At 42.2% G+C, this 16,060-nt stretch overlaps 1 protein-coding gene across 2 annotated transcripts; it reads right to left on the minus strand.

Moving 5' to 3' along the window:
- Positions 1-316: 316 nt before the first annotated feature.
- LSM6 (LSM6 homolog, U6 small nuclear RNA and mRNA degradation associated) lies at positions 317-14,914 on the minus strand. Of its 2 annotated transcripts, XM_070474790.1 has the most exons (5): positions 14,805-14,907; positions 10,909-11,200; positions 6,904-7,019; positions 3,690-3,803; positions 317-711 (listed from the first exon to the last, which is right to left on the minus strand). In XM_070474790.1, exons 3-5 carry the CDS (start codon positions 6,995-6,997, stop codon positions 677-679), a joined length of 243 nt encoding a protein of 80 aa, XP_070330891.1. In that variant the 5' UTR covers positions 6,998-7,019; positions 10,909-11,200; positions 14,805-14,907; the 3' UTR covers positions 317-676. The 2 variants fall into 2 exon arrangements, with proteins under 2 accessions (XP_070330891.1, XP_020756926.1); XM_020901267.2 differs by lacking the exon at positions 10,909-11,200 and having other exon boundaries at positions 14,805-14,914.
- Between the last annotated feature and the right edge of the window lie 1,146 nt (positions 14,915-16,060).

Genomic DNA, 16,060 nt, shown 5'->3' on the forward strand with positions numbered 1-16,060 from the left:
ATGAGGACAGCGTGGGGATCCAGCTTCCAGAAAGGGAGCAAGAAAACCCGCCAGGTGAACCGCATCCCAAAGATGCAAAATGATTGTGCACAGGCTTGGCGTCAGAGTGTTTCCACCTACAACCCTCAGAATCTCCCCACTCCTTTTGTGGAACTGCCACTATGAGACCCCCAATTCTATTTCCTATTGAGGTGATGGAGCCAGAGGCTGAGCGTCTGGTCTAGGGGAAACTTAGCAACCTCAGACTTGAAACCGGACGCCTGGTGGAACATTTTCCCTTGAGCACCTTGCATGGCAAACAAGAGGACACGAGAAGGCCATCTCTACAGTGTTTTAATTATCCTCACATCCATCATTTCAGTCGGTCCCACAAGCAAAGCAGTCAGATCAAATGGCTTGAAAACTTCCATGTAGGGAGAAAAAAATTTTCTTTCCACTTAAAAAAAAAAATCTTTTTGCTTTCTGCACACTGACATAGAGGTAAGACAAAATGACTGCAACTTAAATATGAAAGAACTCTTTACAATTAAATCCACAATTGTACACATTTATCTCAAACATGTGTCAGTGAAAAATCACCAACTATTACAAAATAGGAAAAATTATATGACAGAAGAAACAAAAAACTTGATAAAAAATATATCTCGGTATGAAAAGTACTGCACTCTTGGTGTCTTCACATCCTCCTCTTCTGTGTACTTATATACAACACTGAAAAGAAAAAATGAACAAATTGAAAAAAGCTGCTCTTAAGTATCATAACAGCCAGTTTTAACAGCACACAGATTTCAGCCTGAACCACACAATAAATTCTAGAACTACTGTAAGGCTAATTTTTATGATTTGAGAGCTGGGTTTGATGGGACTGTGTTCTGGTCTCAGCCATACATCTGACTAGATTTGCAAATCATGAACAAGGGAATAAAATAAAATGTATGAGAAAGTCTCTGGAATCTTAGAATGGTTTATAAATTGCAAGTATAACAATTATGCTTATAGTCAAAGTATATTAGTAAATCTACCAGGCCAGACTTCAGACTAAAAAACAGTTAGCTTCATCCATCTCTTCAATATAATCACTAAACTTCCTGTTTACTTTTTAAAAATTACATCAGGGTAAACAACAGCTGAGGAGTTTTTAATTTTTGTTAAAGACACCAAAGTCCTTATTCTGAGTTCCCTGTAAAGGGTCAACCTTTGGTGTTATCCAAAGTCTTATCCAGTTAGTCCTCTCGTGACCACCCACACACACTCTTCAGGGTATGTGTGGTACATCAGAACCAGACCACGCTGCACAGCTGGCTCACTGGAGGCAAGTTTCCACCAGAGGCGTACCACCCCTTCCACCCCCACGCCTACTCCGATTCTGATAGGTTTGTACAAAAGTGAACATTAACAGATATCTTGATCAAAGAATATGGTACAGATTAACCAATAAGCCAGGATCCTCTCTAAGAGCCTAGGATGCGAACTATGGAGTCTAAAGATAACTAACCACCACTAACTACCCCATGGACAAGGTTATATAAAGGAAAGCATCAGAAGGACAGTAGAAGCACCCCAAGGAAACTGGCCAAGTTTGAGATGTAGAGTGTTATGTGACAGGATCCACCTTGTCACCTCTCACAGAACCCACAGCTGACTGCTGTTATCAACTGTCTTGAGATGAGGAAAGATCATTAACATTTCTCCGTGAGTGGAATGAGTCAAATAAAAACAATATTAAAGATAGGAGGCCTATTCTTCTTCACACTGGAAGAACTAAAAAGATATATATATATATATATATATATAAAGATATGAAGTGACCCAAATGTTCATAGCAACACTATTTACAATAGTCAAGACATAGAAGCAACGTTAAGTGTCCACTGACAGATGAATGGATAAAGAAGGGTACGTGGAATATTATACAATGGAACATTACTCAGCCATAGAAAAGAAAAAAATAAAGCCACTTGCAGCAACATGCATGGACCCAGAAATCATCATCCTAAGTGAAGTAAGTCAGATAGAGAAAAGAAATATCATATGGTATCACTTACATGTGGAATCTAAAAAAATGATACAAATGAACTTATTTACAAAACAGAAGCAGACTCAGATACTGAAAACAAGTTCGTGATTACCACGGAGGAAGTGGGAGCAGTACATTAGGGGTTTAGGAATAGCAGAAATAAACTACTATACATAGATAAAAACTATATACAGAGATATACAGTCTTATCTTTATGTATATATCTCTGTATATAGTTTTTGTTTATATAAAGGTCCATATAGTCAAAGCTATGGTTTTTCCAGTAGTCATGTATGGATGTGAGAGTTGGACCATACAGAAGGCTGAGCACCAAAGAGCTGATGCTTCTGAATTGTGGTGCTGGAGACGACTCTTGAGAGTCCCTTGGACTGCAAGGAGATCAAACCAATCAATTCTAAAGGAAATCAACTCTGAATATTCACTGGAAGGACTGATGCTGAAGCTGAAGTTCCAAAACTCTGGCCACTTGATACAAAGAGCCGAGTCATTGGAAAAGATCCTGATGCTGGGGAACAACTGAAGGCAAAAGGAGAAGGGGGAGGCAGAGGATGAGATGATCAGATGGCATCACCAACTCAATGGACATGAGTTTAAGCAAGCTCCAGGAGATGGTGAAGGACAGGGAAGCCTGGTGTGCTGCAGTCCATGAAGTCACAAAAAAGACACAGCTGAGCCACTGAACAACAAAAACAAATAGATAAAAAACCACAAGGTTCTATTGTAGAGGACAGGGAACCATACTCAATTTTATAAACGATAATGGAAAAAATCTGAAAATAATATATATACATTCAGTTATATATACGTGTGTGTGTATATACAAAAATATGTGTGTACATGTATATAACTGAATCACTTTGCTGTACACCAGAAACACAATACTGTAAGTGAACTACTTTAATAACAAATTTTTAAATAAAATAAAATGAAGACATACTGTGAAGCAATATGGTACTGTATGGACAGGAGATAGAATATCTACCATAAAAGTCAGGATGCTTAGTTCACAGCAAAGAGATCCAATTGTAAGGAGGTGGAAGAACTTATCCAGAACTGGAGGATGCACAATACGAGAAAAACAGAAATCAAGAGTCCCAAAACTCCATTTGGGAGATGAGACCAAAAAGCAGGGATGAGTCAAAGGATAATGCCCACAGTTTTGATGTCTTCCCTTGAGAACCTTCAGAGCCGTATTTCCTCTTTTGTCATCTTTGCCAAACTAAGGGATACAAATCTCCCACAAGAAAAGCATTTCAAAGCTTCACAGAGAAACAGGGCAAGTTATCTCTCAAATGACGCAAACCAAAGGTAGCAGGGAAAAAGTGGCCATTCTCGGAGCCTGAGTCCCAACCGCTGGGTGAGAGGCGGCGTTGGGGGGATATAACACACGGTATCCAAGGACAGACCTCAGCGCCAGCATACCGAGGCCCTCGTCAGCAAAGGGAGGGAAGAAGAGAATTTCTAGTTCCAAAATGCTGTGAAGCATCTAAAAGAAAAAACGGCCACACTGAAGATTCAAGAGGAAATTAGAATTTAAAAACCTACAAAGCAAAGCTAAAACTGAATTATCCAGAAAACCTGCTGGTGACCTGATCATAAACACAGAGGCCTACTGTGGATGCTATGTAACTGCAGAGTGAAGGGCTGTTACCATTGTTTCCTCGGATAAATGCATCTCCGTACTTATTCTTCAGCTGTCCATTGACATACTCCTCTGTCTGCTCCAAGGCTATATTCATGTAGCCATCCAGGCAAGCCAGGACCCCTGCAGATGGATTCAGGCAAAGAGAAGACACACACAGCAACAGCTGAACATTACAGGGCACACCTGGGAGCTGACAACCCCTCCATTCACTGGCCCGCACATGCCTAATATAAAAATTCACACTGTAAAGGCAGCTCAACAGAGGCAAGCACAAAGAGTCTCTGCTCTCCGTCGGCCTGAATGGACGCTAAGGCCCGTGCAGCATGAAGGCCACCGCATACCCAGGGCTGCTGGCAGCAAAAACAGCGAGCTGCTGCCTTCCCCAGTGCATGTGTGGCAACAACGGCCAACTTTCAAACCTTCACACAAGTAACCCAGGGAGAATATTCCAAGTAAAATCCCATTCTTTGAAAGCTAAAGACAGGAGCAGGCAGTTAGGCCCGATCAAATGACCACGAGCCACGCCTCCTCACGACCCCTGGCGTGGCATTCCTGACTTTGGCCACTAAGGGAAATATGGGTCTGGCCGGTTTATCTCGTTCTGTCACAACATCTCCTGCAGCAGATGAATGCGGTCCAGGGTTAAAAGGAAGTCTCCACAACATGTTAAAATAATGCAGAAGAAGAGACAACAGGTGTCCTGACAGAACATCTTCAAGCTGTGACTCCCAGTGAAGCGCAACGTGAGCGCTCAGGCACCATACCGCCTCACAGCACACCCCTCTCCGTGTCGTTCTGGTTAGAGTCCTTCCCAATCCAGACCAGTACAGAAAAACTGCCAAAAACATCCCAGGCTTTTTAGGAAATTCTTCAAGGGAATCTTTTCAACTGTGTTAAGAGGGCATCAATTTTGCAAGATTTGATCTGATGATCCTTTATTTAAAAAGACTAAGATATGTGAACCACTAACTCTGAGTTTCCAATTTCTAGTAGTATTTTCCAGAAAAACAATTTAAGTAAGAACAAATACTACAAATTTGATTCAATTGACCAAGTCAACAGCTCCATTTCGTTTCCACTTCGTTAATGTGCTCCTTACTCTCTGCCTTTGCCCCCATTATCCTCTCAACAAAAAGTTACTTTTCAAAATTGTGTGTGTTTGTGATAAGAGCACAGACAGTAAGCTAACAAACCCTCCTACAGGCTGAAAACTTTCAAAGCACCAGCATGGATTGTGAACAATTAATAATTATTTCCTATCAAAAGAAAGCTAAAGCTACAACTTTATGGTTTCTTTCCTGCTGTATTATATCTAAACCCCAATCATAAGTGAGCAAGAAACTTCTGAGACAAGCTATGTAAATGTTTGAAAATTAATTAAAAGCATTTAAAATAAAATCTTCCCTTCTAATAAAAATATTCTCACAGCAAAGGCTTTTTTTTTTTTAAAGAAAAAGGTTCCTAGAGGTTGTAAATATGATCCTCTCCTGTATTTTAAAATAAGGGATTAAAATACGAGGTTGAAGGGAAATCGATACAGAGAGCTGGATTTTTTCCCCCCAGTACTTTTATTTAACCACATTCTTTATAGTATGCCCTCAATAGTGTACATTTTCTTTTAATATATAGAAGCCATGGCCAGACTTTCATAAAAGGAGAAAAATAACAGTTACTACCCATATGAGAGGTTGCTGTAACTTACTAATCAAAGAAATATAAATGAAAAGAGTTATTACTGTGGCCAGCTAGAGTGGAAAAGTGGAAATAAAGGCTAACCCAAGAATTGCAGAGAACACAGACAAGAATAAACCATCTGCCCTGGCAGGGGCCAGCTGGTGCCCTCTCTGCCTCTGAGACCCCAGCCCTCGCCCACAAAAATAAAACCACGGTCCATACACTCACGGGACTCCTCCGCACCCATCCAGCAGTGTATCGTGAGAGAACTGAAGGCATTGTTCTAAAGTTAAAAAAAACAAACAAACCAGAATGCACACACAACTGATCCCACTTAGGTAAAACTGCTCCTATGGAGACAGATCCAAGCGGGTAAAGCTGATTATCTCTGCATGGTAGAATTTGGGGAGATTTAGCTTTCTTCTACATATAGGCTTCCCTGGTGGCTCAGGGTAAAGAACTCGCCTACCAACACAGGGGACATAGGTCTGATCCCTGGCTCAGGAAGATCCCCTGGAGAAGGAAACGGCAGCCCACTCCAGTACTCTTGCCTGGAGAGTCCCATGGACAGAGGAGCCTGGTGGGCTACAGTCCATGGGGTCCCAAGAGTCAGATACGACTGAGTGACTAAACCACCACCATTCAGTATAAAATCTCTAATTCCACTACCAAAATCAAATTACACTGGAAATATGTTATTAATGTCCAGAAGCTAACACACAGACAGCAGAGTATTTCTTAACAAGGCTTTTGAATCAAGCTTGAGTCTGCGTCCTAGCTCCTCCCTTACTAAGTGGGGATAATCAACAGAGATCTCAAAAGGATTTACGTGATGACAAGATAAAGATTAAAGTGATTCATGCACACTGGACCCATAGTAATCTCTCAATAAAATTAAGTTTGCATGTGTGTAAAGTGGAAAAAATCTCAAGAGACTAGGATCATTATTCAGGAGAGTGATCAAGAAAAGGCTTTAAAACTCTGCTAATGAATTAGTTATCTACAATTGTGAAATATTCCCAGTAATTTAACATATCTTAATATTGGAGGATTAGGAATTTAGTTATTTCAGAAAGTGAAACGGGATACCTTTCTTCCACAACGTTAGTTTCAGTAGTGTCAGAGCCTCTTAAAAAGGGCACTTCATTCTGTACAAGAACAGAAAGAAGTCTTTGGACACCCCGTGTATTGAGTGAGTGGGAAGTTCACGCCGTAAAATGATACTGCCTAAATAGCTGCTCGCCAATCCGGACTACTTCCACAAAAATAAATGTGGCTGGGCCAAGGAGTTCTTCGGAATCCAGTTACTCAAGCCTGGCTATCACCAGGGACGCAGGCACACCAATCCCAAAGTAGAGACAGGAGCCCCAGATCGGGCATAAAACACAGACACACGCTCTGTGGTCAGTTCTCTAAAATGAACTGTCTCGGGGTAGGAAAAGAAGTGGGTGTAAAATCTGTTGACAACCAAGGCTTTTTTGGTCTACTGCATACTTTGTTACTTCTTTAGCAAACACCAGTAAGGATGAAGCACTGGAAATCTTACCTCGATAATCCACTCCCGAATTTAATTTCACCACAACTGGTCGCCCGATGATTTGCTTCAGGAAGTCACTGGGTGTTTGCTTCCGCAGACTCATTTTAACAATCCTGATCAGAAATCTGAAAGAAGCAATGAAGGTAATTCCGAAAGTTAATTAGTCAGCAAAAAAAAAAAAAAACGGGAAGGCCTTAGGGTATTTACAGGTAATCAAGCATCAAAGTACCACAAGTGCAGAATCAACATTACTCCACCACCACGTCCCTAACAAGACAGCTAACCAGATTCCAGTACCTTCCAGAAGCCAGATCCTAAGCTAAGCTTTATACACATTACCTCACCCACACTCACAAGAATCCTCAGACACAGGCTCATCACAGAAGAGCCCTGGGTTTCCAGAATCCCTGTTCCTAATCACTTGTCACCACTGTCCCCCACAGTCAGTATATCCATTCCTGCCACCACCACTCACCCAACACTTATTTTATGCTGCGTGCTCTGCTAAGACCCTTCAGCACCTATCAAATGTCATCTTTACAAGAACCCTGGCAAGAAGGTTTTAAAATCCCCATTATGGTGATGAAAATAAAGGCCCAGAAAGATGAAATAAAGCACCCCAAATGTGGCAAAATCAACGTCCAAGTTTGAACCAGTCATGTTTTAAAGCCACTGTTTATATAGTATTTACAACAACTGATGTCAAAACAGTATCTCTAGAGAGAATTATAATCATAATTGAAAGCTAATATTTGAATGTACTACAGGCCAGCACTTATGTAAGCACTTCACATGTATTAATCCACTTAGCGCTCACAGAGGTAGGTGTTGTTTTAACCTCATTTTACAGATGACTAGAGACAGAAAGGGCTAAACAGCCTGTTCAAGGTCACATAGCCAGTAAGTAGAGGGCCAGCCCATGTCTTAATCACGTCTTTATGTTGCCTCCTGAAAGCTGCTAATGTAGCCAAAGATTTTTATTTATCCTATTATACCAAATAAACTCTCTATGACAAAGAAAAAAATCTTAAAAATCAAGTATAATAGGGATGTGAAGAAGGGAAACAGCATTACACACCCAAATCAATCACAGACATACATAGCAACCCATCGCGCCTTTCAGAATTCATCCTGTTTTGTAAGTTCTTGCTTTCAAAATACTTCAGTAAACAAATATAACAGAGCTGCAGTTACTTAAGCAAAACTTGGGAAAGTGATTTTTCTGTTTTAGTCATATTCAACATCACTTGTATTCAGCAGCCACACAGCACCACTGAAAAAAGCAAGGGTACAATAAGTGAAGGACCTGCCTCAGGAACTTGTGTCGGGTTTTGTGTTTTCATTCAAAACTTTTCATTAACCATTCTTCCATAAATAGCACTACTTATTTCACTCCAAGTCTATCCACTCAAATGATCTGAATTCAGGCTGAAGACCACTGGACGGAGATTTTCTCAGCATGAATCTATGCAGACTCAGCAGCAGTCTGGACAAGCTAGAATGCTAGATTTTACTGACTCTTCCTTGTTTAACAACTATGCGTATGGACACACTCTGCGAGAGAATTCAATAAACGTACACACAGGCCCTCACCTTACAGATTTTAGCATCTCGAAGAACTTAAACTCTTGTGTAAGAGCAGAAGCACAAAGTGATTTTGCTTAGTTCTCAGTCGTGTCTGATTCTTTGCAACCTCATGGATGGTAGCCCACCAGGTTCCTCTGCCCATGGGGATTCTCCAGGCAAGAACACTGGAGTGGGTTGCCATGTCCGCCTCCAGGGGAATCTTCCCAACCCAGGGACTGAACCCAGTCTCCCACGTTGCAGGCAGATTCTTTACCATCTGAGCCACCAGGGAAGTCCAAGAATACTGGAGTGGGAAGCCTATCCCTTCTCCAGGGGATCTTCCCAACCCAGGAACCAAACCAGGATCTCCAGCATTGCAGGTGGATTCCTTACCAGCTGAGCTACTAGGGAAACCCTCTTGTTTAAGAGCATGAGCAAAAAGTTATTGTAACCTAAGTAAAATAATTTTCTTTAACCAAGAAAAAAAAATTTTCAAATTAAATAAAATACAAATTTCAAAAACTATTCTTGAATTTGCGGCTGGTACTTGGTCCATCCATCATCCATTTCACCTCCTCAAGGGAGAAGAATTTTTTTTAAATGTGATCAACTAATTATTTTGCTCAGTAAATCTTACCTTTCCCATTGAATTGCCAGTTTATTTTTTTTAGCTACACAGGATCAACAGATAACTGAAATTTCAATTACTATTCAGGACAATCACTACTCATTCATGATTCAGGCCACATAACAAAGTTATTTATGCTGTTTTGAGCCCAAGGGGAAAAAAATTACAAGGTAAATACTGTAGCAGATTCAGCACTTTTAGTGAGTTGAGTAAAAAGAAACAAATCTTCCCATTTATCTATAAAGTGCCTTATTTCTGTATGGAACATGCATTGTTCTGTGGCTGAGGGGCTGAAGGCCCCATAGAGACTCACTCATTGAGTTTTAAGCTCTTTTCCTGTCAGATGCTAAGTCCCATTATGTCAGCTTCTTCAATTACAATATTGAGAGAAAACTAGCTGTTCATTTTTTGCTTAAAAACCTCACTAAGATGCATTCTGACGTAAGAATATGCTATTAACTACCTTGTCTGAAGTTAAAAGTCAATAGAGAAAAGTTCTCATTGCTTTCTAAGATGCTCTTCTTGGGTTATGATCCTCAAATTTGACTCAAATAAAATTTTTCATTTCTTTAAAAAAAAAGCTAAAGATAAATTTTAACCTAGACTGATAGTTTGCCCAACTGATATTAGTTACTTTTTAAATGTTACTCTCTTTCCTTGACTTTTAAAAAAGCACATTCTTCTTCTAAGTTCCACAAAGATCACACCTCTGCCATTAAGCCTCATCCTTACCCCAATTAACACTGATCACTTCCTGAAGGCACTTAACACTTCAGATCTTCATGCAGCAGCAACTGGGGACATAACACCAATAAGACACGACCTTGGGCCCTCAGAGCTGACACTCCAAAGGGGGCAGAAAGATGCAAAAGGAGGGTTTCTGGTTTTTCTTATACTTATTTCTTTTTACTTATGTATTTATTTGGCTGCTCTGGGTCTTAGCTGTGGCATGCAGGATCTTTAGTTGCAGTATATGGAATTTAGTTCCCTGAACTGGGATCGAATCCCAGCCCCCTGCACTGGGAACCCAGAGTCTTAACCGCTGGACCACCTGAGAAGTCCTGGAGAAGCTTTTAAAAGTCGTCTGCATTTGGATAAAATTATGCAGGGAACAGCACATACAGAAGACCCATTTAGCCCAGGCCTGGCAAATCAAAGAAAGATGGGGTGAACCTGAGCTGAGTATGGAGTAAAAGGAGAGAAATCTGAGCAAAGGCATCGGACAGTATTTGAGCTGGAAGGGAAAACGCTCCCCTACGCACGCAGGACAAGCAGCAGCTGCAGAAGGGAGCAGGGCCACCGAGGCGGGAGCAGGGCAAATCAGGCTGCAGGTCAGGGCCACACGTGGGTCACCCACGTCCCGTGGCTAGCCTGGTTCAGCAGTGCTGGCGCGGGACCCCGGGATCTTTGCCCAAGCCTAGGGGACTCTTCTAAACTGAGCAGCACGGGAAATACTTGTGTCAGGGAAGGGGACCCTGGGAAGCTTTAAAGCAGAGATCTGATTGACTACAGATTGCAGACAGGCCCTCTCACTGAGTCCTGGCATCACAGCTTACCATCTGGCTGTTTGTTGTCTAGTTGCTATGTCGTGTCCAACTCTTCTGTGACCCCGTGGACTGCAGCCCACCAGGCGCCTCAGCTCATGGGATTTCCCAGGCAAGAATACTGGAGTGGGTTGCCATTTCCTCCCCCCACCTGGTTACCTGTCATTATTTAATTCCCTTTCATATACTTTACTTTTTTTTTTTTTTTAATGAGTCTTTTCTCCCTCAAAAGACTGGAAGCCATGTGAAAAAAGAGACTAGTTCTCATTTACTCACCAGAACATCAATATTGTGCTAAATCTCTTAAAAAAAAATTTTTTTTTTTAAGTTCATGGTAAAGAGGATGGTTGCTTCAAGCACATTTTATCCATCACTTTAGGAAAGTGTATCTTTTGCATTCGTCTTCATTAGGCTTCTGTGGTACTCTTGGTTACTTAACGACCCGCCCATAAATCCATTTTGTGTGAGTAAATTGGTCTCGACACCACAATTTTTCCCATGACTTGGCTCACGTAATTTCAAGTTTTCATCTTTTAAACTGGATAAGGCAGAAGGAACAGTTCTGTTTCTGAAGGAAGAAAAAAAAACCCTCTTGAACCATAAACACGTAAGAGGAAAAAGGCTTCCTTGCTTCAGGGTCACCTTGATAAAATTTCTGTTCAAAATTAAAGCCGTAATCACCCTCGAGGCCTCCTCTCCCTCCTACTCAGGCTTGTTTTAAACGACCTACTCTCATATAAATGGCTATTAACTCAAAAGCAGTATATTTCCCGGCAGAAGCTCCTGAGAGGTCTGGTATGAGAACATCTGCCGACTGCCCTGGCAGAGGTTTTTTTTTAGGTAGAAGAATGGGGAGCTGGGTGAAGAACCAAACTGTCTTCATCCCTCTAGGTGCCCGACAGTATGAGATTCCTGAGCAATTCACAGAGTAACCCTGGGAGGCGATGAGCAGGGCTGAGGCTTGATCTCAAAGCCTGGGCACTTTCAGAGGTACAGCTGCCCCTTCTGAATAAGTCAAGATTCTCTTGTTAAACCTGGGGAACGGCCAGAGACACAGTGAGAGGTTTATTTGGAGAGCAGCAATGCAGGGCAGGGGAGGGGCCTTCCATGGTAGCTCAGACGATAAAAGAATCTGGGTTCGATCCCTGGGTTGGGATGATCCCCTAGAGAAGGGAATGGCAACCCACTCTGGTATTCTTGCCTGGAGAATTTCATGGACAGAGGAGCCAGGCGGGCTACAGTCCACGGGGTCACAAAGAGTTGGACAAGACTGAGCAACTCACACACACTGCACTGGGTGGGGGGGAGGGTGGATACCTAAAGTGACAAAGGATTATAAATTAGCCTGTGGAGATATATAAAAATGGTCAAACGGAAAAATATATATGTATTTAATATGACTGAATTACGTCATTGAGCAAAGACATCCAACTCCTTGTTTCTTGGCAATGTTCACTGTAAACTTTTACCCATTTACAGTTTAGGGTGGAAAAAGATTGAAAAGGAAAAAACTGCGATGAAACCTAGTACTACAACCCAAGTAAACACAGCTGTAGACTAACACGTGAGTGTCAGGGAGGGCATGAGACACGGTGAAAAACAGCTCTCCATGGATTCTCTTTTCCAGACAGTGGATACATGACCCTCTCTGAAGGCTTCAAACCAACCCCTCCTCCCCACCCACAAGAAGCTACCTTCCTCCCTGCTCTCCTAGGGGCCAGGCTGAGTTGGCCCTCTGCACACCCAGAGCGCCTCTCGCCAAAAAAAAGAAATAAAAGTGGTGTATTTGCAACAGATTGATTATCTGGCTTTGTAAACACCTGGAATTTTATTGGCTAGGGAAAGAGCACCACTTCCATGCCCCATCCTGGGGTGTCCAGCACCCCCAGCCCCTGCCTCTGTTGTGGAGAGCTGTCCTTGTTGCTAAGTCGTGTCCAGCTCTTTTGCAGCCCCATGGATTATAGTCCATCAGGTTTCCCTGTCCATAGGATTTCCTGGGGAAGAATACTGGAATGGATTGCCATTCCCACCATTGTTCCCTCATCCTAAAGCAACAAAAAGTTTTAAAACGTCTTCAAGGGTTAACAGATGAAAACCAGCAGTGAAGTATTAGCCATGTGTCAGAGTATAAATCGTAACTTACTAGATATTTTATTCCAACATATAAAGAATTTGAAAACAACAGTCAAAAAAACCTTGAAGGGACTGCGACTCTAAATAATGCATTTCTAGTCCTGGCCATGAAAACAGTCACTTCTCCCATTTTTCAATGCTACAGATCGCTCAGGGTTACAATCTCTGTTATGTGGCACAATTCTAAAACAGTAGACTATGGAAATATATACATACAGGTAAGATATTACATATATATAATATATACACACCTATTACATACATACATGTATATAGCCGAATTACTTTGCTGTACAACTGAAACTAACACAATATTGTAAATCAACTACAATAAAAAGAAGTAAATAAAACAAGTAATCCAAGGGGCATAAGTATCTTTTTAAATTCTAATACTGAGTATGTCATTGCTCAGTGCGAGACCACATGTGTACAGACTACACACTTGGGATGTGGGAAACCTGAGTTCTAATCCCAGCTCTGCTACTTAATTAGCAGTGTGCTTGGATAATTCACCGTTTCACCTCTCCGGGCCCCCCCGGTTCCTCATTCGAAAAATAAGGGAGTTATGCCAGAAGATCACTTAAGACAGACGATCACTTAAAGGATCATCCGGCTTTAACATTCAGTCAAGGCTGATGCAGTAACTCCAACAATACACATACACACATACTAACATCCTCTGACGTGCACAAAATCAAGCAAGTGGAATCATCACATATCACTATTACAAAAAAAAAAGAATCCAAAGAGGCTCAACCTTGCTGGTTGATATCCTACAAAAGAATTACTTTTGGTGAAAAAGGCACAGTCAAAATGATGGAAACCACTAAAACTTTTTTGGCAAACAATTTGGCCATGTGTATGAAGACCTAAAAAGACCCCATAAGATCACCACATCTATTCTAATAATTTCACTTCTCAAAATTAGTACAAGAGAAGAAAATGGCAACCCACTCCAGTATTCTTGCCTGGAAAATCCCAGGGACAGAGGAGCAGGGGTTCGCAAAGGGTCTCACTCGACCTAGGGACTAAGCACGCATGCAATCATCTTAAATATGTTTTTAAAGAAAGGTTTATCAAAGTATTGTTTGGAACATCAAAATGAAGCAAAAATCCACAAACACCCTAAATGCCTCGCTGCCGGGTAATAGTTAAATAATTTACAGGACCTACACAACGATGGTTTAGGCAGCCAATAAAAAGAAGATACAAAATTAGAAATTATATTTAGGAATGATTTCTAAGTGAAAATGAAAGACTAAATATACTGTTAAGTGATACAATGGGTACAGCCTTAGTTCAAGTACAAACTAGGCCACACGAGAGCAGAGTTCTGAGACTGTAGTGTCGTGAACATTATTTTCTTCAGTAAACTCTTCTGTATTTCCAATTTTTCTATAATAAGGGGTGGGGCAAGAACAGAACAAATCGCTCTCAATATTATCTGCAACATCCCAATTCCAGAGACGGTAATACGTGCTGACCACGAGCGCACACCCCTTGCACACGAATGCCGCCGCGACAGGACTTAACACCATGCAGCCGAGGGCATCCCCAATCTGAGAACTCCGGGAAGGTGGGCTAGCGCAGCCCTTAATTCCCGGGGGTCAGGAGCAGCCACGCCATTGCAGCGAAGGCCAGGCGATTCCGGGAGAAGCCTGGCCCCGCGTACCACCTTCCCGCCGAATCCCCGGGCGCAGGTCGGGACTGTCTGCGGAATCTCAACCACCAGGAGCGGTCTCGGAAGCCGACTTGGTGAAGCCCGGCCGGTGCCGTTCCTCCCCGCGCGATCGAGGAGGCCCTCGGGATCGGGAATCCCGGCACCAGCGATCCCCGATCTCCCGGCAACGGCAGGCGCCGAGGACCGAACCTGAGCGCCGCACTTTCGCGCGGACCCGCCACCCTCTGGCCCCGGAGTGCGCGCTCGCTCCCGGCCCCGCGCAGGGCTGCCGGCCCGGCCCGGGGATGCCGCTCCCGAACTCTACCCGGGGCGAGGGAATACTGAGGCTTCAGATGGCCCGCGCGGCCGTGTAGCTCACCTCGCGGCCGGGATCCGAACCCCTGCTCCGGGCACCCCACAAGCCCGGCCTCCGCCGACCCACCCGGCGAAACCGAAACTGAAATCGCCGAGGCGGCGGCACTTTTTGGACTCAGCCAATCATTGCTTTCCGTGACTACGGCAGCCCGCGAGGACCGAAAAACCGCCCTGCGGCGGAGTGCGCAAATCCCAGAACCCTGATTTGCCCTAAGATGAAGTTGGCGCTCGGAGTCTGAGCGGAAAGCATTGTTTCTCTCTTCTAACAGAAAGCAAACACCACCGCTCCTCCCTCCCCTACTCCCTCGAAGAAAAAAAAGCAACACTGGAGCTGATCTTTTGATCAGGATTTCTTTTAGGTAGAAATGTTAAAAAAAAAAAAAAAAGCTTGAAGTTATAGGAAACGGGAATTCACTGCTAAAGTAATGACTATGCATACTTAGAGATGTCCTGAAATTGGATAACTAAATGCAAATAAATAAATAAAGCAAGCAACCTCAAATCTTTAAATCCACTTTTGGATTTTGCTTAAATGTGTCGTTATAAGCAAGAGATTGTCTCCATAGCGACGTTAATTGACACAAAAAAATTAAAATCACGAAAGTAACTCGTATTATAAAGGTATAAAGGACGTTGTGTTACAGACTAGTTCTAACTGGAAATGGTGTACAGACATCATTTAAGTGCTGCTATGGGATATCGGTTTGGAACTTCGCGTCAGTTCTCAATAGTCTTGCTATTTGAGGGAAAGAAAAAAAAGAAAACTGTTATGCCAAGACTTGATTCCTTTTTTCCCTACACACATACCCTCATCAAATTAACACTTATACTTGAATTCTATTCCAAATTTGTGATGCTACAAATAAAGTGATGATAGGTTTAAATAGATCTTTAACCCTGTTTAAGTGTTACAGGATCTAAGACACAGACATCTTTCCTAAGACAAAAATGAGTTCACTCTCCTGTAAGCTTCTGTTAGCTAAAGGCGGAAGAAAGGAACCTTTGATTGACATAGGGGACAGAGAATGACAACGTGTGGTTTGGTAGAATAGAGGGACTTTATTATATGCTTTTGTAAGAGCTCACATTGGGTAAAGACCAAGTAATTGCTGATTTGTTGAAAAGACCTGTATATGCAATATAAACTATAATTTAAAAATTTAAGTAAAATATCATTTAAATAAGTTTATTAGCTGCCCAAAATATCCACAACATAATAGGATACAAAACCAGTCCTGTCCCCAAAAGCCTTCACAAAAG

The sequence above is a fragment of the Odocoileus virginianus genome, chromosome 12 (genome assembly GCF_023699985.2).
Source record: "Odocoileus virginianus isolate 20LAN1187 ecotype Illinois chromosome 12, Ovbor_1.2, whole genome shotgun sequence".
Lineage (NCBI taxonomy): Eukaryota > Metazoa > Chordata > Mammalia > Artiodactyla > Cervidae > Odocoileus > Odocoileus virginianus.

Bases quoted from the DNA above. Each gene is read 5' to 3' on its own strand.
- LSM6 (XM_020901267.2), bottom strand. From the start codon at position 6,997: ATGAGTCTGCGGAAGCAAACACCCAGTGACTTCCTGAAGCAAATCATC. The intron at 3,804-6,903 runs GTAAGATTTCCA...ATCCATCTGCAG, and splicing joins TTCGGGAGTGGATTATCGAG to GGGTCCTGGCTTGCCTGGAT. The intron at 712-3,689 runs GTAACAGCCCTT...TTTTCTTTTCAG, and splicing joins ATTTATCCGAGGAAACAATG to TGTTGTATATAAGTACACAG.